Consider the following 25,028-nt stretch of genomic DNA (forward strand, 5'->3'; position numbering starts at 1 on the left):
TATGAATCAACCAACAGGGAGGCCTTCAATAAAAACTCCAAACCTCCAAAACAAGTTAAAGACAATTGTAGTTCTCTATAGATAAGGTTATACAAAAATAAAATAGATTACACAGGTAAAATCTAAAAGTTCGCAGGGAAACATTAAACTTAAATTATCTATTTAGAAAAAATGCACCAAGTCCAGGGAGAGATTGACTACAGCCCTTAGAGTTTCAATAGATAATGACTGAATTATTCAAGTAAAGTCTGAGTTCGGAAAAAATAGTTTTACTTCGAGAAGTGCTTATCAACCATTTTAGAAGGTCAGGCCGGTTCCGAAGAAGACGAGGTGGCCGGAAGACTTCCAACAAATGCCTCAGCCTCCTTCACTGATTTAAACCACTTATAATCTCCAGTAGTAAGCGTAATTCGAAGATCGGCTGGATTTCGGAGAGAGGGTCTGAAACCACGATCATAAAGCACTTTCATTACACCTTTAAGCTCAGCACGCATCTTCAGAACCTGGGGGGCAAAATCCTCCACAAAACGAATGACCGTATTTTGAAAGGCAAAAGTACCTCTGCGGCATGCCTCCATCATCAAACGGTTTTTCACCTGGTATTGATGAAAGCATAAAATAATCGTCCGTGGGCGGGAACCCAGAATTGCTCGAGGAACATAGATCCTGTGTGCCCTTTCAAGCTCAGGTGGAGTCGGAAAAAATTCTTTCCCGAAAATCTCACAGAGAAACTTGGAAAAAAATTCAACGGGAGAGCCCTTTTCGGTGGCCTCTGGCAAACCAAGAATTCGTAGATTGCAACGTCTGCTCCGATTTTCAAGATCCACCATTTTGGAAAAAAGTTTACTATTCTTCTCCTCTAGGTTGGAGCAGAGAGTTTCAAGATATTGAACACGGCGTTTTAAATCTTCAGAAATTACGTCAATGCGAGATAAATGTTCAGCATGATCATCCACTCTAGCATTAATCTGATCCAGTTTGACATTCAGCTGGTTGAAAGAAGTTCTAAATTCAGTTCTAAAATCCATTAAAGTATCTTGTTGATGTTGTTCCAGAACAGCGAGAATGTCAGCTGGCAAAGCCGTAGAGGTTTCCTTTTTCCCGGTTTTAGTACTTTTGGTTGCCATTATAAGATAGATGTGTTCGCAGGCAGGTAGAAGAGAACTAATAAAATACCTAACTAAGGTTTAAAAAGGGAGACGCATAGTGCAAAGGTAAGAAGAATAACGGAGCAAAAGTTCGGAGCAACTAAACAATCGCCATCTTACCGGAAGTCCCAGTCTTATGAATTAATCATCTGCAAAAAAAAGAAATGGAGAAAAATAATTTGAAATGACAGATATTCTCAGTGGAAGGTAACTTCACTGGTCCTCAAATAGGGGTCTGATGCCTTGATTGTTATTCCATCCTGATGCTACCAGTTCAATATATTGACTAGACAGTCCCAAATATATTATTCTCTGGTTGAATGGATCAGATGTGGCTAAAGGTCTTGAGTGGTCCAAGCACTTAAAGCCAGTCAGTATTTCTCAGAGGGAAATGCCTTCTTATTGCAGGAAGTTTACCACTGTGCATTCTTCCTGTGACTGCATGGGTTTCCTCCGGGTGCTCTGGCTTCGTCCCACATTCCAAAGATGTATGAATTAGTACTCCCGACAAGTACTTACAAATACTGAGGCTACTGCACGATGGCGTGTCAGCTGCAGTACTCAGCGACAGTGAAGTGAAGTACTCTTCACTGTCAAGGCGGTGTCAAACATTGCGTCCATCGTCTTTATTGCTGTCATCCTTCACCTCATTGGCCAAGACCTGCTACAGGGAATCCTAATCATGTAAGGAACGGACAACAGGTCTTTCAGCCTCAACTGGTTCAAGGCCAAATACAAGGTCAGCATCACCAATACCACAGAGCTCCAGTGTGTGGATGACAGCCCAATTGTAGCACTCTCTGAAGAGGACCTGCAGTGTATCCTGAATGCCTTTGCTAAGGCACATTGAGTTCTGGATCTTGTTTTAAATATTAAAAAGACAGAGGTCCTGTATCAGCTGCCACCCAATCAGCCATTTATCCAGCCCTCCATAAAAGTTGATGATATCACCCTTGAAACTGTAGACCACTTTCCCTACTTTGGCATCATTCTCTCCTCAAGTGCAGATATCGACTCAGAGATCAACCACCATAGAGTAGTCTAGTGGAGCCTATGCAAGATTAAGGGAAAGAATCTTTGAAGACTGCAACCTACAGATCCAAACAAAAGTTTTGGTCTATCAAGCAGTCATTCTTCCTACATGGAGTTGAATCATGAACCACCGATAGTAGACACCTGAAAGCCCTAGAACATAAGACCAGAAGATATAGCAGCAGAAGTAGGCCATTCGGCCCATCAAGTCTGCTCTGCCATTCAATCATGGCTGATCTAATTCTTCCAGTCATCCCCACTCCCCTGCTTTCACCCCATAACCTTTGATGCCCTGGCTAATCAAGAATGTATCTATCTTTGCCTTAAATACACCCAATGACTTTGACTCCACAACTGCTCGCGGCAACTAATCGCACAGATTTGCCACCCTCTGACTAAAGTAATTTCTCCCCATCTCAGTTCTAAAAAGTTGTCCTTTAATGTGAAGTTGTGCCCTCTTGTCGTAGAATCCCCTACCATGGGAAATAATTTTGCCATATCTAATCTGTTCAGGCCTCTTAACATTTGGAATGTTTCTATGAGATCCCCCCTCATTCTCCTGAACTCCAGGGAATACAGCCCAAGGGCTGCCAGACGTTCCTTATATGGTAAACCTTACGAAAGATTTTGAGGATCAGCTGGAAGGACAGACACACTAACATCGGTATACTGGAAGGAGCCAACATGAGCAGCACCTCCACCATGATAAAGTAACACCAACTCCGATGGATAGGTCATGTCATTCAGATGCCTAACTCGCGTCTCCCTAAATAGATCCGTTACTCCCAGTTGAAAGAAGGTCATTGAGCCTTTAGTGGGCAAAGGAAACACTTCAAAGATAACATCAAAATCAGGCTGAATAAATTCAACATAACGTCTAAAAACTGGGAAGACATTGCACTCAGTAGATTCACCAGGAGGAATCTGTTCAAGAGAGCTACATGAGAACGACCTCTGCTGTTTCGCAGGAAACAATTGGCAACTGTAAGAGGAATGAATGAACAATGAAAAGACCCAACCACTAATCACAGACATCTACGTGGCAGTGATTATCGTCTTCTATAGCCACCAGAACACCCACCGATAGACAACCCCTTAGGAGATCATACTCGACTCAAGTGATTGCCCTACCCTAATTGGTCACATGGGTATAATAGGGTGGGACGGCTTCTTGGGCCAGAAGGAGCAATTACTGTGAGATTTCTGGCAGAAACCACCCAGGGGAAACTGTCAAGGATCACACTGTCTGTTAGTATCAACTGAACATAATTACTGCTTCAATACTAGTGGTGTTAGCCAGACGAGTGTGTTGACATTGATGCCCCTTATCTTACCAGTGGAACTGAAGGATTTTGCAAAAGCGACATTGGTAGTATCTCTTCAATGCTTTGAATTGTCTGCTATGAGTTGTCCATATTTTAGGAATATGCCAATCAGTGCAGCCTGGTAGACACTTTTTTGTGCTGGGTTTAAAGTCTTCACATTCACTCTTCATTCGATTATATTGACATCATTTATATTTTCAGGAAATGATGAACCTCCTACACCACATTATAATAACAGCATCCTCCTTGACTTGGTGATGGAACAGCATCTGAATTTCCTCTTCAATAGTGCCACTGATTTCCCGGGAATGAAGGATGGAATTGGACTTCTTAAAGTATGGCTTCTTCAGAGGGAATTTAACAAGGTATGATATTACACTTCAGTGCACCTAGACGAACTGTCAATGTTAAACATCCAGTATCCATTATGATTTTTAAAATTCTTTTTAAAATAGATTTGCAGTTTTCATTTAGATATAAAACAGTGATTGACAGAATTGATTTTTATGACCTGAAGATCATAATTGAAAACTTTGCGATCAGAACAGTTTTGAAATAAGTAATATGCAAGAAGTTCTAAAGTAATCTAATACAGCACCATTAATCTAAATGTTTCATGAAGTACAGGACAAGAAATATTGTAATCAATACAGATTAGATTTCTTCTTCCAGTGAACAAATTCTCCCTCTCCATTTCTCTGTTCCCCACTGTGACCTTTTACTTCTTCTCACCAGCCTGTCACCTACCCCTGAGTCCCCTCCTCTTTCCCTTTCTCCTATGGTTCACTCTCCTCTCCTATCAGATTCCTTCTTATCCAGCCCTTTATCTTTCCTACCCACCTGGCATTCTATCTATCCTTTTCCTCCTCTCACCTTTTTATTTTGGCGTCTTCCCCCTTCCTTTCCAGTCCTGAGGTAGGGTCTTGGCCCGAAACGTCAACTGTTTATTCATTTCTATAGATGCTGCCTGACCTGCTGAGTTCCTCCGGTATTTTGTGTGTGTTGCTTTGGATTTTCAGCATCTGCAGACTTGCTCGTGTTTGTAATCAATATGGATTGTGGTTTAAATCTGAAGCCACTGAGGAATAAACAGTATCAAAGCCTTACCTAATCCTCTTGAGCATTTTATTTTACCATGATTTAATGATGCTCATACCTATAAAATATGCAGTTTAATGTTTAATTCAAATGCATAAAGAAAACTTTCTTTCTTGCTCTCAAGGGCTATGGCTGTTTTAATGGATTTCTAGCTTCAATGCTGGTGGCATATTTGCTTTTGAAACATAAACTAAACAAAATGATGAGTGGGTACCAGGTACTGCGGAACGTCCTTCAGTTTTTAGGTGAGTTAAAGGTGCAACTTTTTTGAATTCTACTGAAAAGATTAAGTTTTGTTGGACTCAATCAACATGTGACACTCTCAATTTCTTAAGATATTAATTCTTAAAAAAATGTTAGCTTAGTTATACATTTTCTTATCTCTGTATACACTGTTTATTTTTAGCTTAGTTTCTCAATGGTTTATTCTCTGCACATATAGTTGGCACGTAGTCTTCAATAGTAAACAAGCTAATTTCAGTAATATAGAACTTGGCACAATTACCATAACCTTTGATTCTCAGTTGTCTCTATGGAGTTGGAATGAATCAGTGATAGCTAGTTGGTGATTTGGGAACAGTGAAATAGGGCTGGTGATTTAGGACCACAAACCAGTGCCACTATTTAGTAGATTATGAAATGCTTAAACTCAATGTACAAACCCCATTTCCAGAAAAGTTGTGATATTTTCCAAAATGCAATAAAAACAAAAATCTGTGATGTTAATTCACATGAACCCTTATTTAACTGACAAAAGTACAAAGAAAATATTTTCAATAGTTTTACTGACCAACTTAATTGTATTTTGTAAATATACACAAATTTAGAATTTGATGGCTGCAACACACTCAACAAAAGTTGGGACAGAGTTAAAATAAGATTGAAAAGTGCACAGAATATTCAAGTAACACTGGTTTGGAAGACTCCACATTAAGCAGGCTAATTGGTAGCAGGTGAGGTATCATGACTGGGTATAAAAGTAGCATCCATCAAAGGCTCAGTCTTTGTAAGCAAGGATGGGTCGTGGCTCACCCCTTTGTGCCAAAATTCGTGAGAGAATTGTTAGTCAGTTCAAAAGGAACATTTCCCAATGCAAGATTGCAGAGAATTTAGGTCTTTCAACATCTACAGTACATAATATTGTGCAAAGATTCAGAGAATTCAGAGACATCTCAGTGCATAAAGGGCAAGGTCGGAAACCACTGTTGAATGCACGTGATCTTCGAGCCCTCAGGCGGCACTGCCTAAGAAACCGTCATGCTACTGTGACAATTATAGCCACCTGGGCTTGGGAGTACTTCGGAAAACCATTGTCACTTAACACAGTCCGTCGCTGCATCCAGAAATGCGATTTGAAACTGTATTACGCAAGGAGGAAGCCATACATCAACTCAATGCAGAAACGCCGGTGAATTCTCTGGGCCCAAGCTTATCTCAGATGGACCGAAAGACTGTGGAACCGTGTGCTGTGGTCAGATGAGTCCACATTTCAGCTAGTTTTCGGAAAAAATGGGCGTCGAGTTCTCCGTGCCAAAGATGAAAACGACCATCCTGATTGTTATCAGCGAAAGGTGCAAAAGCCAGCATCTGTGATGGTATGGGGGTGCATCAGTGCCCACGGCATGGGTGAGTTGCATGTATGTGAAGGTACCATTGACTCTGAGGCGTATATTAGGATTTTAGAGAGACATATGTTGCCATCAAGGCGACGGCTCTTCCCGGGACGTCCATGCTTATTTCAGCAGGACAATGCCAGACCACATTCTGCATGGGTTACAACAGCGTGGCTTTGTAGACACAGAGTGCGTGTGCTTAACTGGCCTGCTGCCAGTCCAGATCTATCTCCTATTGAAAATATATGGCGCATCATGAAGAGGAGAATCAGACAACGGAGACCACGGACTGTTGAGCAGCTGAAGTCTTATATCAAGCAAGAATGGACAAAATTTCCAATTGCAAATCTACTACTATTAGTACCCTCAGTTCCAAAACGATTAAAAAGTGTTATTAAAAGGAAAGGTGATGTAACACAATGGTAAACATGCCTCTGTCCCAACTTTTGTTGTGTGTGTTGCAGCCATCAAATTCTAAATTTGTGTATATTTACAAAATACAATTAAGTTGGTCAGTAAAACTATTGAAAATCTTTTCTTTGTACTTTTGTCAGTTAAATAAGGGTTCACGTGAATTAACATATCACAGATTTTTGTTTTTATTGCATTTTGGAAAATATCCCAACCTTTCTGGAAATGGGGTTTGTAGTTTACCCATCTTCCACTTGTATTGCTTGATGCTCTGAGATTGACCAATAAACAAAGCAGTATCTCTGCTTTAAAGTTTTTAAATCATGTCCAGTATCAACATCCTTCCAGGGAGTGAATTCCAGTTATATTTTGTAAGAACCTATTTTGGAGTAGTGCAAGTGTATAATTTACAGAAAATGAATCTTTCCAGTGGATGCGTGAAATATCATCGTAGTTTCATGGCGGCATGGTCATAGGTTCTTGCTATGGAATACAGAAATAGTTAACACAGAGAATGAGATGTTGCATAGCATGGTAAGCTACTGATTCTGTTCATAAAAATTTTGATCATTGAGAGCACTTCTCCACATAATAGATAAGATAAATCCCAAAGTGAACTGAATTTAATCCATTAATTTGCTATCAGACTACTAGGTTTCATCCAGTTCCTCACATAATGCATGGATTAAGAAGCTTTTTTCCTGGTATAAAGAATAAGTTGGCAAAAGAAAGAGATGGAAAAATACTAGACTCTAGCTAGTGAGGGAAGGGATTAGCCACCAGAGAAAACAGAAGCAATGCTGATGAATTAGCCAGAGCAACAAAAATGTCTGGTTTTGACTTTGTGAAAGGGAGAGTTTTGATTTTAATTTAAGCAGAAAAATGAAGTGTAACATAGAACATGGCTCAGAATCCTAAAGAAAAACAATGCAAATTAACATAAGAAAGATAAATATGATAATAATTTAAAGAAATTTGAAAAATAGGCAAAAATTAGTGTTTTCTGTCATTTGACATTTGTTGGGTTTATTTGTTTTTTTAAAATATTCTAGGGATACAAAATTATGAGGGGTATAGATCAGATAAATGTAAACAGGTTTTTTCCTCTGAAGTTGGGTGGGACTACAACTGGAGGTCATGGGTTAAGGGTGAAAGGTGAAATGTTTAAGTGGAACATGAGGGGAAATGTCTTCATTCAGAGGGTGGTGAGAGTGTGAAACAGTTGCCAGTGCAAGTGGTGCATGCAAGCTCGGTCTCAATGTTTATGAGAAGTTTGGATAGGTACGGGTTGGTAAGGGCATAGAGGGCTGTGGTCCCAGGGCAGGTTGATGGGAGTAGCCAGCTTAAATGGTTTGGTACAGACTAGATGGGCTGCAGATGCTGTAAATTCAAGCAACACACACAAAATGCAGAAGAAACTCAGCAGGCCAGGCAGCATTAATGGTAAACAGTTGATGTTTCAGGCTGAGATGTCCAGTCCAGTCTTCCACCTACCTTTCTAGTGCTGAGGAAGGGTCTTGACCCAAAACATTGACTGTTACTACATTTCCATGACCTGCTAAGTGTCTTCAGCATTTTGTCTATGCTCCTTTTACTAAATACAGTTTCCCAGATGTTGCCATTTGCTATCTCACTGAAGTAAGTAGTGTGCTGTGTAAGGTAGAGTGTCACTGATAACGTGATGTAGAATGACATTGATTGTACCATGGAGTAGCACTTAATCACAAGATGGCTGCTCCCTTGGGTCCAGAACTCATTGGCAGCCTTGGTCCAAAATAATAATTAAACTCCAGTGATGAAGTGAGAGTGGCTGCCCTGATATCAGAGCAGCATTTCATAACATGGCAGCACGGTGCCTTGATGCCAATTGACTTTAATTTCATCAAAGGGAACAATTCTCCACTGGTTGGAGACACAGTCTCATTGTAGTCATAGGGGACTACAGCACAGAAATAAGCCCTTTGGCCTAAAAGTCTGTGCTGACCTATTTTTATAGCTAGTCCCAGCTAACTGCACCTGGATCACAGCTTTCCACACTGCTGCTATCCATGTACCTACCATAACCTCTGGTTGTACTTTCACCCAACCTCAAGTGGAAAAAGCTTGCTTGCATTTGCCCTACCTAGACCTCTCATAAAGCCAATCAATTTAGCTCCAAGACATTACTCCACAGAGTCATAGAACCGTAAAGAAATAGGCTCCTTGGCCCATCTAGTCCATGCTGAACCATTAATCTGCCTAGTTCCATTAACCTGCACTGGGCCTCCATACCCCTCCCATCCATGTACCTATTCAAATTTCTCTTAAATAGTGAAATTGACTCTATATCCATCAGGCTTTCCTCATGACAGTTTTCTATCCCCAACCACATTAAAGTGCTTCGTCAGTGACATTCCACCATAAGTTTGGAACTGGAATTGGGCACATTTTCTGCTGTTGTGTCATCTTCAATACTTTTTGCAGCTCCTCAACTCATGGGATGACCTGTGGCTGTAGGACGATTCAGGAAATGCTATGAAAAGGGGCACCCATAAACATCAGGAAGTAAGCATCACCACCCTTGATGTTAATGTTAATCGAACATTTTCCACTGTTCTGAACTTCCATTTCATCTGCCATTGGTGCATATTGACTGAAATGTATGTCCATAAAATACAACTTGAGGACCTGAGTTGTAGGGAAAGTAGTGTTAGCATTCATTTGAAGAGATCTAGAATACAAGAGTAGGAATGTGGTGCTGAGGCTTTATAAGGCACTGATGAGGCCTCACCTTGAGTATTGTGAACAGTTCTGGGCTCCTCATCTAACAAAAGATGTGTTGGCATTGGAGAGGGTTCAGAGGAGGTTGACAAGGATGATTCTGGGAATGAAGGGGTTATATGAGGAACGTTTGATGGCTCTGGGCCTGTACTCACTGGAATTTAGAAGGATGCGGGAGTTCTCATTGAAACCTTTCAAATGTTGAAAGGCCTAGACAGAGTAGATGTGGAAAGGATGTTTTGCATGGTGAGGGAGTCTAGGACAAGAGGGTACAGCCTCAGGATAGAGGGGCGCCCTTTCAAAACGGAGTTGCGGAGAAATTTGTTTAGCCAGAGGGTGGTGAATTTGTGGAATTTATTACCACAGGCAGCTGTGGAGGCCAGGTCATTGGGTGTATTTAAGGGTGAGCCTGATAGGTTCTTGATTGGACACGGCATCAGAGGCTAAGGGGAGAAGGCCAGGAGTGGAACTGAGGAGGGGAAAAAGGGATCAGCCTCGATTGAATGGCGGAGCAGATTCGATGGGCCAAATGGCCTAATTCTGCTCGCATGTCTTATGGAAAGATTGAATAACTTAGGACTTCATTCCTTGGAGTTTAGGAAAATGAGGGGAGTTCATAAAGAGGTATGCAAAATCATGAGAGTAATAGATAGGGTATTTTCATTAAGGTTGGGTGAGACTAGAACTAGAGGTCATAGCTTTAAGGTGAAAGCTGAAAAATTTGAGGGGAACCTGAGGGGTAACATCTTCTGTCAGAGAATGGTGTGAGTGTGGAACAAGTTGCCAGAAGAAGTGATAGGTATGGGTTCAATTGTAAAATGTTTTAAGGTAAATTTGGATAGGTTGTATGGATGAGAGAGGTAAGAAGGGTTATGGTCCAGGTGAGGGATCAGCACAGACTTGATGAGTTGGAGGGCCTATTTCTGTGCTTCAGTGCTATGACTATACTCTATAATTAACCAAGGCAAGTGGCCTCTCACTAGGAAGGACAAAGGCAGCAAGCACTTGGGAATGTGATAACTTGCAGATTCCCTTGTAACACCATCCAGACTTGAGAATATATCATCACTGCTCTGTTATCGATCTGAATTCTGGTGCTCACAACCTAACAGCGTTGTGAGATAACCTTTGTCAGAGGAGCTGTGGCTTTTGAGATCTGGTCTTTGCCATCTTCGAAAGAATATTTCCAGCCTTGCCACCAATGCAACATTCTGTAAATGAATTGATAAAAATAAGGTTTGATCCCCGACGTGGGCTGAATTAATTGTTCTCAGCTATGGTAATAATTGGGGAGTTATAATTGGTCTTGATGCCTCGGGGTTTAAGATCAGTCAAGGTCCTGAATTGAATTTTTAATTGATGGAAAAATGTGCACATCTGTGTCAGGTGAAGTTAGGGCCTGGAATGTGCCAATGATGAAACAAAATTACATCACCAGCGATCCTGAATCTGAAAAGGAGGCAGGAAATGCAGGAGATTTTGCAAACCAGGCTGATATGGTGAATGTTTCTTTCTTTTGTTACTGTTTCATTCTACAGAATTTTTGTTGTTCAGACTTGCACTTTAAATAGTTGCTTTAGATGATTTAAATAGTGGTTATGAGGGGTGTTCAACGAGGGGTGGCACCTCTGGTGAGGGGACTTGTCTGTTCTGGGGCGGCTCACTCATCTTTGGTTCCCAGCAGATGCTCTGCTCTCACCTGTGGCTCCTGGTAGCTGTTTGCATGTGACAGTGACCACACCCCAGTACACTGCTTCTACAGGCGGGTTAAAGCGTGTGAGGGTAGCCAGCAAACTCATACTCCATTGAGATAGGGATATGCCTGACCTGGCATGCAAAATCAGCTCCAGTGGACTGGGTAGATGAGACCTACAGTGAGATCCAACAGCCAGGTAGCTGGTTCTGCAGTGCTCCGGGGAGAGTGAAGGGCATGACGAGGCACAGAAGACATCAGGGTCATCCACTGCAATAAAGGTGACCCGCTTGTGACATTTGCTCATACCACTGGGCCCGGACTTCTGAGATCGAGAGAGTCGAATGTCCCCAGTGCAATGGCTTTTCCAGTTTAAAACCTCTCCTTTCCTGTCAACATTGGACCTGCTGAATAACCACCACCATTAGAGGGTTATTGACAGGAACAATGCTATCTTACTGAGAAGAGCAGAGGAATTGGGGAAGAATTACATTAAAATGTTTTCCTGGATACATTTAAAGTGGAGGTTGATAGATTATAGATCAGTAAAGGTGTCAAAGGTTATGGGGAGAATGGGGTTGAGAGGTAGAAATGTATCAGTCATGATTGAATGGCAGAGTAGGCGAATGGACTACAATGATGAGTTCTGCTCCAGTCTTATGTTTAGCATAAGGGGGGTGGGGTGGGAGAATGAGCTTATAATTTCACATAATTCTGGCCAAGAAAAGCCAGACATTTCACTGACCCTGCCCTGAGTTAGTTATTTTGTGAAATTTAAGACCTGATTTTTAATAATTCTTCCATTGTTAATTTTGTTCAGCCGTCACGGACCTCACTCAAAATGGCATCAGCCTTTTCCAGGGCACCGATGACTCAGCGGTAAGATGACATTTTGCTATATCTTTTATGCTTTTTATAACATTAAACATGCACCAACGAAGCCACTACAAGCTACCCTCTTGAGCCCAATTAAAGTGGAGAAGGATTCTCCACAAAGCATTTACTATGGTAGGCTCATTAAATTTTTCATTCCTTCTGTTTCGACTGGCAAGATAGTGGCACTTGAGTTATTGAACTGTACTCTGGATGGTTGGCTTTGAATTGTATCATACTCAACAGGACTGGCAACGTCTGCTCGTGTATAAAACATCTTCATGAAAATCTGATTACCATAAAATGACATTGAAAAGAGTTGTCATTTTTGCCTTTCTAATGATGTAAACATTTTTGATTTGATGAAATTCTAATGATGATTCAAAAATGTTATTAATTCTCTTGAGTTCCAAGGTAAAGTTGCTTTTTTGGCTAAGAAAGTAGTTGCACGAGTTGGTGTACGGTGCATGATGGGATGTGCGCTGATTAGAAATGTCTCTTGTTCTTAATTTTAACACTCCTTGACAGAGGACTGGAGTCTAAACATGGCACCATTTTGTTCTGTTAATAATCCCTTCTGTTTAACTATTAACAGCAGAAGAAGCTGTTTAGTGGTGATTTACAAGCATCAATGGGAGCATTGATGTTGTTCACAATTTGCATCAGTGATTTAGACTTTGAAATCAGTATCATTAGTCAAAGGATTCCAAGCTGAGCAGTGAGTGTTGGGGGCAAAGTGCATAGACAGGGTTTGCAGCCGGTACCAAGGAGGCTTGCAACAGTCAAATAAGATTAACCAATTGACTAGGGACAAATGATAGTATATATTCAAATCAGAGAAGTGCAAGGTAGTACATTTGTAGGTAGAATAGAACATTTCTTTATTACTCAGAAGGTGTAGTCTAATTTTATGTAGAGAAACAAGGGGATCTTGGAGTACAAATACACTAATGCCTGAAGATTGTTCCACTGATGAATGACTTAATTGCTTTGAAGTTTGTTGTCATGTTTGGATGCCTGTGTCAATTATTCACTTTCTAATACTCACTCTAAAGTAGGAACGCAAGAAGATCCTTTCACCTTTTGGATGTGTTTTGCCTTGGTTTAAATCAAAGTTGATCTGTTCCTCAGCCTCTTTCCCTTCATGTTTTTAGTTGATATAAAACTTAGTGTCTTAATTAAGGATTGCAAGGACTGCTGAGAGGATCATCGGGGCCTCTCGTCCACCCATCCGAGATATTTACCCAAAAGTTGTGTAGCATTGTCAATGATCTCTCTCATCCATCCAACAATCTCTTTGACTCCCTACCGTCAGGCAGGTGGTAACATAGCATAAGGCTAAGAACTGTTAGGATGGGAAACAGCTTCTTCCCCTAGACAGTAAGACTGCCAAACTCCCTGTCACTTCCCAGGTCTCATCACGTCTGAAGCTCCATTAGCTTTACACTGTTTATTTTTCAACTTAAACATAGAAACATAGAAAATAGGTTCAGGAGTAGACCATTCGGCCCTTCGAGCCTGCACCGCCATTCAGTATGATCATGGCTGATCATCCAACTCAGAACCCTGTACCTGCTTTCTCTCCATACCCCCTGATCCCTTTAGCCACAAAGGCCATATCTAACCTCCTCTTAAATATAGCCAATGAACCACCTCAACTGTTTCCTGTGGCAGAGAATTCCACAGATTCACCACTCTCTGTGTGAAGAAGTTTTTCCTCATCTCGGTCCTAAAAGGCTTCCCCTTTATCCTTAAACTGTGACCCCTCGTTCTGGACTTCCCCAACATCGGAAACAATCTTCCTGCATCTAGCCTGTCCAATCCCTTTAGAATTTTATACGTTTCAATACGATCCCCCCTCAATCTTCTAAATTCTAGTGAGTATAAGCCTAGTCGATCCAGTCTTTCTTCATATGAAAGTCCTGCCATCCCAGGAATCAATCTGGTCAACCTTCTTTGTACTCCCTCTATGGCAAGAATGTCTTTCCTCAGATTAGGGGACCAAAACTGCACACAATATTCTAGGTCTCACCAAGGCCTTGTACAACTGCAGTAGAACCTTGTACAACTGCAGTAGAACCTTGTACAACTGCAGTAGAACCTCCCTGCTCCTGTACTCAAATCCTTTTGCTATGAATGCCAACATACCATTTGCCTTTTTCACTGCCTGCTGTACCTGCATGCCCACCTTCAATGACTGGTGTACAATGACACCCAGGTCTCGTTGCACCTCCCCTTTTCCTAATCGGCCACCATTCAGATAATAATCTGTTTTCCTGTTCTTGCAACCAAAGTGGATAACCTCACATTTATCCACATTAACTTGCATCTGCCATGAACTTGCCCACTCACCTAACCTATCCAATTCACCCTGCATCCTCTTAGCATCCTCCTCACAGCTAACACTGCCGCCCAGCTTCGTGTCATCCGCAAACTTGGAGATGCTGCATTTAATTCCCTTGTCTAAATCATTAATATATATTGTAAAGAACTGGGGTCCCAGCACTGAGCCTTGTGGTACCCCACTAGTCACTGCCTGCCATTCTGAAAAGGTTCCGTTTACTCCCACTCTTTGCTTCCTGTCTGCCAACCAATTCTCTATCCACATCAATACCATACCCCCAATACCGTGTGCTTTAAGTTTGCACACTAATCTCCTGTGTGGAACCTTGTCAAAAGCCTTTTGAAAATCTAAATATTCCACATCCACTGGCTCTCCCCTATCCACTCTACTAGTTACATCTTCAAAAAATTGTATAAGATTCGTCAGACATGATTTTCCTTTCACAAATCCATGCTGACTTTGTCCGATGATTTCACCTCTTTCCAAATGTGCTGTTATCACATCTTTGATAACCGATTCTAGCATTTTCCCCACCACCAATGTCAGACTAACCGGTCTATAATTCCCCGGTTTTTCTCTCCCTCCTTTTTTAAAAAGTGGGGTTACATTAGCCACCCTCCAATCCTCAGGAACTAATCCAGAATCTAAGGAGTTTTGAAAAATTATCACTAATGCATCCACTATTTCTTAGGCTACTTTCTTAAGCACTCTGGGATGCAGACCATCTGGCCCTGGGGATTTATCTGCCTTTAATCCCTTCAATTTACCTAACACCACTTCCCTACTAACATGTATTTCCCTCAGTTCCTCCATCTCACTAGACCCTCGGTCCCTTACTATTTCCGGAAGATTATTTATGTCCTCCTTAGTGAAGACAGAACCAAAGTAGTTATTCAATTGGTCTGCCATGTCCTTGTTCCCTATGATCAATTCACCTGTTTCTGACTGTAAGGGACCTACATTTGTCTTGACCAATCTTTTTCTTTTCACATATCTATAAAAGCTTTTACAGTCAGTTTTTATGTTCCCTGCCAGCTTTCTCTCAATCTTTTTTCCCTTTCCTAATTAAGCCCTTTGTCTTCCTCTGCTGGTCTCTGAATTTCTCCCAGTCCTCAGGTGTGCTGCTTTTTCTGGCTAATTTATATGCTTCTTCTTTGGACTTGATACTATCCCTAATTTCCCTTGTCAGCCACGGGTGCACTACCTTCCCTGGTTTATTCTTTTGCCAAACTGGGATGAACAATTGTTGTAGTTCATCCATGTGATCTTTAAATGCTTGCCATTGCATATCCACCGTCAACCATTTAAGTATCATTTGCCAGTCTATCTTAGCTAATTCACGTCTCATACCTTCAAAGTTACCCTTCTTTAAGTTCAGAACCTTTGTTTCTGAATTAACTATGTCACTCTCCATCTTAATGCAGAATTCCACCATATTATGGTCACTCTTACCCAAGGGGCCTCGCACGACAAGATTACTAACTAACCCTTCCTCATTGCTCAATACCCAATCTAGAATGGCCTGCTCTCTAGTTGGTTCCTCGACATGTTGGTTCAGAAAACCATCCCGCATACATTCCAAGAAATCTTCTTCCTCAGCACCCTTACCAATTTGGTTCACCCAATCTATATGTAGATTGAAGTCACCCATTATAACTACTGTTCCTTTATTGCACGCATTTCTAATTTCCTGTTTAATGCCATCCCCAACCTCACTACTACTGTTAGGTGGCCTGTACACAACTCCCACCAGCGTTTTCTGCCCCTTAGTGTTATGCAGCTCTACCCAAATCGATTCCACATCCTCCTGGCTAATGTCTTTCCTTTCTATTGCGTTAATCTCCTCTCTAACCAGCAATGCTACCCCACCTCCTTTTCTTTCCTATCTATCCCTCCTGAATATTGAATATCCCTGGATGTTGAACTCCCATCCTTGGTCACCCTGGAGCCATGTCTCTGTGATCCCAACTATTATCATATTCATTAATAACTATCTGCACATTCAATTCATCCATCTTGTTACGAATGCTCCTCACATTGACACACAAAGCCTTCAGGCTTGTTTTTGCAACACTCTTAGCCCTTATACAATTATGTTGAAAAGTGGCCATTTTTGCCTTTTGCTCTGGATTTGCCTGCCTGCCACATTAGTTTAAAGCCACCTGAACAGCAGTAGCAAACACTCCCCCTAGGACATTGGTTCCAGTCCAGCCCAGGTGCAGACCGTCCTGTTTGTACCGGTCCCACCTCCCCCAGAACTGTTTACAATGCCCCAGAAATTTGAATCCCTCCCCCTTGCACCATTTTTCAAGCCATGTATTCATCTGAAATATCCTCCTATTTCTACTCTGACTAGCACGTGGCACTGGTAGTAATCCAGAGATTATTACCTTTATGGTCCCACTTTTTAGTTTATCTCCTAACTCCCTAAATTCACCTCGTAGGACCTCATCCTGTTTTTTACCTATATCGTTGGTACCTATGTGCACCACGACCATTGGCTGTTCACCCTCCCATTCCAGAATGTCCTGCAGCTGCTCAGAGACATCCTTGACCCTTGCACCAGGGAGGCAACATACCATCCTGGAGTCTCGTTTGCGGCCGCAGAAACGCCTATCTATTCCCCTTACAATCAAATCCCCTATCACTATAGCTCTCCCACTCCTTTTCCTTCCCTCCTGTGCCGCAGAGCCACCCATGGTGCCATGAACTCGGCTGCTGCTGCCTTCCCCTGATGAGACATCTCCCCCAACAGTATCCAAAACAGTATATCTGTTTAGGAGGGAGATGACCTCAGGGGACTCCTGCACTACCTGCCTACTGCTACGCTGTCTAGTGGCCACCCCTTCCCTTTCTGCCTGTATAGCCTTTACCTGCGGTGTGGCCAACTCACTGAACGTGCTATTCACGACTTTCTCAGAATCGCGGATGCTCCAGTATGAATCCAATCGCAGCTCCAGACGCTCAATGCAGTCTGCCAGAAGCTGCAGCTGGACACACTTCCTGCACACATGGTCGTCAGGGACACTTGAAGTATCCCTGATTTCCCATATGCTGCAGGATGAACAAACCATGGGGCCGATCTCAGCTGCCATGACCTACCCAATACTTGCCTCAACTTTTGAAACTTTCTCCTTTTAAAGGAACTTACTCGGCCTTACCTCACTTGGAGTGAAGCTCGTCCTCAGCCTCTGCTCGCTGAAGCCGCTCGAGACAAAGCCTTCCTACTCTGTCCCTCTCTGTCACCCGCACCATCTAACTGTTCTCTTTAAAAACTCCCGCTGCCTCATGGTCCGACTTACACGCACTTGCGCAGTCGTGCCTCCGTTAAACTGCGGAAGAAAAACTTGTATTGTAAATGTACATTATTATTATTTGTTAATTTGTTTGTGGTAATGTTAGTTTGTGTGTTACATGTGTGAGTTATATGTACTGTGCTGTGCACCTTGATCTGAAGGAACATTGTTTCTTTTGGTGGAATGCATATGTACGGTTGAATGAGAAATTGAACTTAAACTTGAATGATCTAAGTTTAAGGAACTGCATCCCAATGTACCTGTCCTATAATAACTCCATACCAATTTATCCAGTGCCACCAGTTTGCGATCCCAGAGGAAGCTGTTATACTAGCATGATATACCCACAGCTCCAATGATTGCTTCAAAGTCGAATTCTGCATTTCACTCCTTTATTAGCAATTAGTAAACAAACATTGAAGCATTATTGAGCATAATCTCCGCAAAGATATGATCTTCACAGTTCCAAGCTTAAAACTGCCATGAAATAAGCATAAATACGTAAAATAAGCCCTTTGCTTTTACTGCGTCCCACTCGTGACTAGTTACCATAATACACATAATAAATCCACAGCACAGAATATATGGCTTCAACCAAGGCCATTGTCTCATTCCATTTTTGCACCATAATTTACCCTTTAGAAAGAAGATGAGCTAACTACTTCTAAGAGCTCTGCTCTGTATCTCCTTGCACCCTCTGGCAGCTCAATTTGTATTTCCTATCAAAGGCTAGCCTTCACACAATCTTCTCAGGCACTATTTTCACGGCATCTTTGCTGAACTTTATCAGTAACTGGATTCCTAGTTACACAGCCGTGGGTGTAGAGAGGGTAAAGCATAATAGTATACTTAGTCAATTTGTTTATTCTGGAGATTATTGCGAGTTTCATGTGATGGACTGTTGTCTTGGTTTGACTTCATTAGGGATTGGCGAGATGATGCTGAGTGTTATTTATTGAAGTAGATAACATGCTAACATTTTTTCCCATAGCCATCACTTGCAGACTTCCATCAGTCTTTTGAAGTTGTATTTGTGGATCCCTCAGGATATGTAAACCTCTGTGCTGAAATGACAGCAAGCAAATACAAGCAGGTACAAAACATGATATGGTTGCTAATTTTTTTCATTGTATATTGGGACTAATTTATAAGAAAAGTTTCATGTCTGTAAGCTTTTATGAAGGAAATTACGCTATGTTGTGTTAAATTTATTATTTGCCGATGTTTTAAATCCATGCTTTTCTCTTTTGCCCATCTCCAAATTTTCCTTCCTGCTATTCTGAAAATTGATTCTAATTTGCATTTCCCAGCCCTGTGATACCTTGAAGAAACGATCATTCTTATATTAGTGAATAGAGTCTTAGAACAGTCCAGTGCAGAAACCATCCATTCGGCCCATCTAGTCGATGCCAAGCTGTTATGCGGCCTAATTCCATTGACCTGCACCCAGACCATAGCCCTCTGTAACTATCCAAATTTCTCTTAAATGTTGAAATCAAATATTGGCAGCTTATTTGAACTTGTGGCTCCCAACTATATACTCTGGCTGCTTTTAAACACCTCTTTGGCACGGTGTACTTTTCAATGGTATTCATGCAGATAGTGAAGTGGAGTTGGAATCTGTTATTTCTTCTACTGCCATTCTGTGATCAATTAACTCACCATTGATTAGTAATTCAGACTGAGTGTTTGTGTTCCCCAATTTACCCAAGTCTCTGGTCATCCACCAAAACTATTAATCAATATGATGAAAAACTGCAGAAAATAGAAGGAAATGTTACTTGTCACTTCTTGTGTATTGTCCATATCTGTGTCCTGTCTTTCAGGATATTCCTCACCTTTGTTATAAGATTACTGAAGTTCTTTCACTTCCATTTCTTCAAAACAAATTGTAGAACCTTATCAAATGCGTTTTGTAAGCCTGAATGGTTAGAATTGCATTGCACAAGAGGCCATTTGGCCCTTGTTCTCTTTGTTAGCTCATGACAAAGAGGTGACCGGTTTACATCCACAACTGCGCGAATTAGGCCATTCCATGCTGCTTTTTCACAGCTTTTACAGGCATTAATTTCACCCTTGGGCAGTGTGGTCTAAATTGTAAAGCTCTTGTGGATCTGATGCAGAGGGGGGCAGTGGGAATATTCTCAATTATTTTCTAGTTCTTTCGTTGGTTGATTTAAACCTTTTGATCTTTGGTTTTCGTCAAAACATTTCATGATAGTTTTCCGTTACAAGTTTCCCTTTGTAGCACTTACGATAACAGATTGTTCTCCTGATAGTTCTCCTCTCTTCTGTCATCGTGGCAAACCTCTTCTATATCTTCTGCAAGATCTTGTCATTAGTAACATCCTAATAACCTGGAAGAGAGTTGTTTACTGCATTCTTCTAGCTCTGTTCTGTACTCTGAGCCCTGACCTCATTTAACAGCTTTTTGTCTGGCATGTTATAAAATGCATTACGGAAACCAAAGTACCACTAGCAGGGCCTTTCCTATAATCACTACCACTTAAATTCTCACAAAACTAATCAACGTTCAAGGTACATATGTTATCAAAGTATGTATACTGTATACAACCTTGAGATTTGTCTCCTTACAGACAGTTACAAGGAAACCCATTAAAAAAGACCGTCAAGCACTCAATGTGCAAAAAGAAAAGAACAAATCGTGCAAACAATAAAAAGTAAACAAATAACATTCAGAATTAAATTTAACCAAAGTGAGTTCACGGCCATGAAGCCAGTGACAGCCAATCCAGGAGCCCGTTAGTTGCAGGCCACAACCTCAGTTCAGCACAGAGACAAGTAAATCTTGCCAAGCAGCGAGCTGAACATCGGCCCATCCCTTGCCTCCAGTCCCGACAATCTGACCTTTCTAATCTGTTCCGGAGCTTAATTGTTGAACAAAATCAAATACAATAAACCATGCACAATAATCAATAGCTATAAATGGATCAGATATGATTTAAAAAAATATATATGTATTTGTTTATGTGTTTATTTAGAACATGCCTGTAGATCTACTAAATATTTCCAACACTTTATTTTGCTTCTAGCATCTGCTGTATTTTGAGTTTTGCAATCTATTGATGTTCAGTCGTCTCTCGAAAAATACTAAGTTGATCAGACAATATCTGTCAAAAGAGAATGAAAGGTCGCAGACTCAAAGTGTTGACTGTTTCTCTTTCCATAGATGCTGCTGAATTCAATCAGCATTTTCTCTTTTTTATTTGAGATTTCCAACTGCAGTTTTTTTAAATGTTCAATTATTGAAACTTTATTTTGTGTGGTAATATTTCAGATTCAGCATGAAGCAGAGAAATCAATGGAAATTCTTGACAATAAGACCGTGGATGGCTTTGAAATGCTCTTGATGACTCGGAAACATTTCATTCAAGCATTTGACCATGTCTTTTTGTAAGGGCATTTTTTTCATTTATATCAATGCTATTTTACTATATTGGAAGAATATTTTTGTGTATAATTTCCCTCATGTTTCTGAACATTTCTTAATAGCCTGAAGAACCTGGTCAAGCTGCAGGAGGGCTGTAAAAAGATGAAACTGCTCAATGAATTGATTGATCATGGAGGCAACTACATTGCTACGATCCTGCCTCGCCTTCTGTCACTATTAACCCATGGACTCGGGCAGCGGATTCACCTTCTCTCTCATGCTCTTGTTCAAATATCTGAAGTAAGTCAAATCATTTTGGTCATTGACAGCTTGAGAAAATGAGTGTTTTGGACATAAGTGTCTGCAAGGATTCAAAGTACATTTATCAACAAAGCATGTATGCAGTATACAGCCCTGAGATTCATCCTCCCACAGGCAATCACAAAACAAGTACCTTGGAACCAACTTAAAGAAAACATCAAACTCCCAATGTGCGGGAGAAAAAGTAGAAATCGAGCAAATGGTAAAAAGCGAGCGAATAACACACAATATTAAACATTAAACCACAGGAATGATCTAAGACTATTTAGCTTAATTCAGTTCAGTTTAGCACTGTGTTGTTTGTTGACTGCAGGTCGCAGATTCAGTCTGCGCTGAAGCGCCCCAGTCACATGGCAAAAACGTAGGTAACATGAACCAGAGTCCTCCAAAAATAAGCTATAGCCACGAGCAAACACGAGGAAATCTGCAGATGCTGGAAATTCAAACAAGAACACACACAAAATGCTGGTGGAAGGGTCCTGACGAAGGGTCTCGGCCCGAAACGTCGACAGTGCTTCTCCCTATAGATGCTGCCTGGCCTGCTGTGTTCCACCAGCATTTTGTGTGTGTTGTAATAGCCACGAGCTACTTTATTTGCCATAAACATTTACATTTATTAGGAAATTGTGTATTGGTGCAATGTACAACAAAAAATACTATTCAATGATTAAAAATAATGAATTATGTAAAAATGTGAGAAGTACGGATATAGATAAAATGTATGCAAATACATAAATACCTGCATGTATTTGCAATGTAAACAGCATTATAAAAAGTGTTTAAAGCATTCCAGAGCAGTGTGGTGGCTGAGGTGCTGGGGGTGGGGTTGAGGGGTTGATCAGATTAACTGCCTGAGGAAAGAAACTTTTAAGATGCTGTGAAGTTTTTGTTTTCAATAGCCCTATAACGCTTTCCCGAAGGGAGCTTTTGGAAAAGGCAGTTTGCTGGGTGTGTAGTGTCTGCAATGATTCTTTTTCCCCCTGGCCACATACAAGTCCACCCAATGACCCTTTCTGCTATCCTAATGGTTCGCTGCAGTTTTTGTAGTTTCTGTTCAGAAATTGCTTTTACTATTTATTCCCTTTGTACATTGTAGAAATAACTCTTTGCTCTTGAAGTGTGGAGTTGTAACTCATCAGGAATATCTTTTTGCTTATTTTAAAATAAATCTCTCCTGGTAATTTCTTCAGTCTGATTGGCTCTCTCCTCTCAGTTCTTTCTGTAAAAGTTGGAGGTGAACTAAATGGGTTCTTGAGAATTATTGAGTGTTTCTGTATCTACATTGTAAAGACTAGCTTTAATAAATTTCAGATTGATGTTCCTTGATCAATAGTCTGCAACCCTGGTAATTTTTCACCAAATTAAGCGTTAGATCACTACTTCAGATTATCAATAAGACAAAATAAAATTTGGACATATCGATTCAATGAAGTAAATTCTGTCCAGTCAATTTCACTAAAAATATCCAGAGAATGTCTGCAGGTTGTAATATCTGTCTTCCTTGAGAAGTAAAACACCCTGGCGATAATGCAAAAGAATATTGCTTGTGTTATGTTGCCCTCTAGTGATATCTGCAAGAAAGTACAATTGGAAAACATAGAAACCCTACAGCACAATACAGGCCCTTCGGCCCACAAAGTTGTGCCAAACATGTCCCTACCGTAGAAATTACTAGGATTACCTATAGCCCTCTATTTTACTAAGCTCCATGTACTTATCTAAAACTCTCTTAAAAGACCCTATCGTATCCGCCTCCACCACTGTTGCTGGCAGCCCATTCCACGCACTCACCACTCTATGCGTAAAAAACTTACACCTGACGTCTCCTCTGTACCTACTCCCCAGCACCTTAAACCTGTGTCCTCTTGTGGCAGCCATTTCAGCCCTGGGGAAAAGAGATGGTATGATGGCAGGGTGGAGATGTGTTTTGTGAAATAGATTCATAGGACACTACAGCGCAGAAACAGTCCCTTCAGCCCATCTAGTTCATGCTGAACCATTTGACCTGCACCGGAACCATAGCTCTCCGTATACCTCCCATCCATGTACCTTTTTCTCTTGAATGTTGAAATCAAACCAGCTTTGGCTCACGCTTTTACCTAGCAAGATTCCAGGCTTAGTTGTCTGTGTGGCTGAGTTAGGGGACAAGGGTGGAGGTGATGAGCCTCCATCTCATTTGATTTGGTTAGCAGGAGAATTTGTGCTCTAATTAACATTTGATAAGATGTAAGAATGTGGTAGTTGGTAAAGTTAAACTGTGGTGGCATCCATCCATGGATGAAACCACAGTTAATATGGTCTGGGCTAACCTAAGAGGAATGGTGATTGGGTGTGTTACCAGGAGACCGGTAACTCACTTCTTATCTAACTCTTCTTATTATTTTAGGAGTTGGCGCTGTTAATGTCTGTTCTTGCAAAGCGTATTTGGAGGCACTCTTCTTGGCTGTTAACTGATAAACAACAGCACTTAGTAAAAATGAAAGCATTGTTAGATCTCTGTTTATTTTTTGATCCTGTGGTTCTTCCAAGAATTGAAAATGGCAAGCAGTCTTAATTCCAAGATTTCAGTTTATTTTAGCGTACAAACAAACTTGTAAGTACGAAGCAAACTAAACAAAGAGCTGATAAATGATGCTAAGAGGGGAATTAATGCTAAAGGGTGTAAGACCAACAAATAAAAGATTGCACTTCTGAAAAATCTGTCATTTTCATAGATAAGAGAATTCCATAGTAGTAAATTAGTTAATAGGCTACATAATTGAAACAATTACATCATGTGGGTAATGCGCTAATACTTAGCCAATGAAAAAATGTCAAAGGTGATAAACCGTTAGTTTAGCTGCTATACTGCTTTCTGCCAGTGAGTGTGAAAAATACACGAGTTTGTTAGAAAGTACAAATCTTATAAAAAGTATTATTTAAAAAAAACAACGGTTTCTAACTGTGCATTAACTGCATTGTACTCTTGAAGTTGCTGGATCTACATGTTTATCAACCTCTCCCTTTTATTACAGGAGGCTAATGGAAGCATGATGCTTATTATTGATCTATATAGGATCATAGGATCGTATTTAGTTTTGCATTAATTTTTTTTCATTCTTTTTGTGTACAGTGGCCTATAAATGTGGATCCTCCAAAACACAAGGATGTCAAACATTTATCCTTTGGCCTTTTACTGAATCCTCAGTTTTCAATGAATGTTTTGGAAAAAGGACCTCAGGCAAATACTCCGGAGGTAAAGATATTTTCGATATAGTTTATAATGGATCTTTTTGTGGTGGGCTGCATTCTGCCAACTGAATAAGTTATTTAGAATTTTGTCATCTGTATTCTCTGCATATGTACCGTACTGACTTTCAGAATCAATTATATTTGACTCTCTGGAGTGTTCTTCTGCCACTTTGAAAAACTGCAGCTGAAGAGACAGCGAACAAATTAGAAGGGGTTCAAACCTTGAACTTTAATTTCTCCTTCCCAGATGCTGCTTGACATGCTGATTGTTCACAGCATTTTCTGTTTTTATTTCAGATTTCCTCCATCTGTTGTTCTTTGAAATTTTATTTAGAGAACAAGATGGTCCTTTGTAATATTCATTGGAGCAGAATTAAGCCATTCATCCCATCGAATCTGTACTGACATTCAATCATGCAGATATATTATCCTTCTCAACCCCATTCTCCTGCCTTCTCCCTGTAACTTTTGACACCCTTACGAATCAAGAAC

At 40.8% G+C, this 25,028-nt stretch overlaps 1 protein-coding gene across 1 annotated transcript in view; it reads left to right on the top strand.

The window, feature by feature from the left end:
* The window catches only part of nol6 (nucleolar protein 6 (RNA-associated)), a 106,167-nt gene that overhangs the window by 31,621 nt on the left and 49,518 nt on the right, over nucleotides 1-25,028 (top strand). Inside the window, exons 7-13 of the mRNA XM_073064213.1 lie at nucleotides 3,707-3,870; nucleotides 4,728-4,848; nucleotides 11,901-11,959; nucleotides 18,585-18,686; nucleotides 20,892-21,007; nucleotides 21,107-21,284; nucleotides 24,418-24,540. Coding sequence (XP_072920314.1) covers nucleotides 3,707-3,870; nucleotides 4,728-4,848; nucleotides 11,901-11,959; nucleotides 18,585-18,686; nucleotides 20,892-21,007; nucleotides 21,107-21,284; nucleotides 24,418-24,540 — 863 coding nt within the window. The remainder of the gene's footprint in view (nucleotides 1-3,706; nucleotides 3,871-4,727; nucleotides 4,849-11,900; nucleotides 11,960-18,584; nucleotides 18,687-20,891; nucleotides 21,008-21,106; nucleotides 21,285-24,417; nucleotides 24,541-25,028) is intronic.

The sequence above is a fragment of the Hemitrygon akajei genome, chromosome 13 (assembly GCF_048418815.1).
Source record: "Hemitrygon akajei chromosome 13, sHemAka1.3, whole genome shotgun sequence".
Taxonomy (NCBI): Eukaryota; Metazoa; Chordata; class Chondrichthyes; order Myliobatiformes; family Dasyatidae; genus Hemitrygon; species Hemitrygon akajei.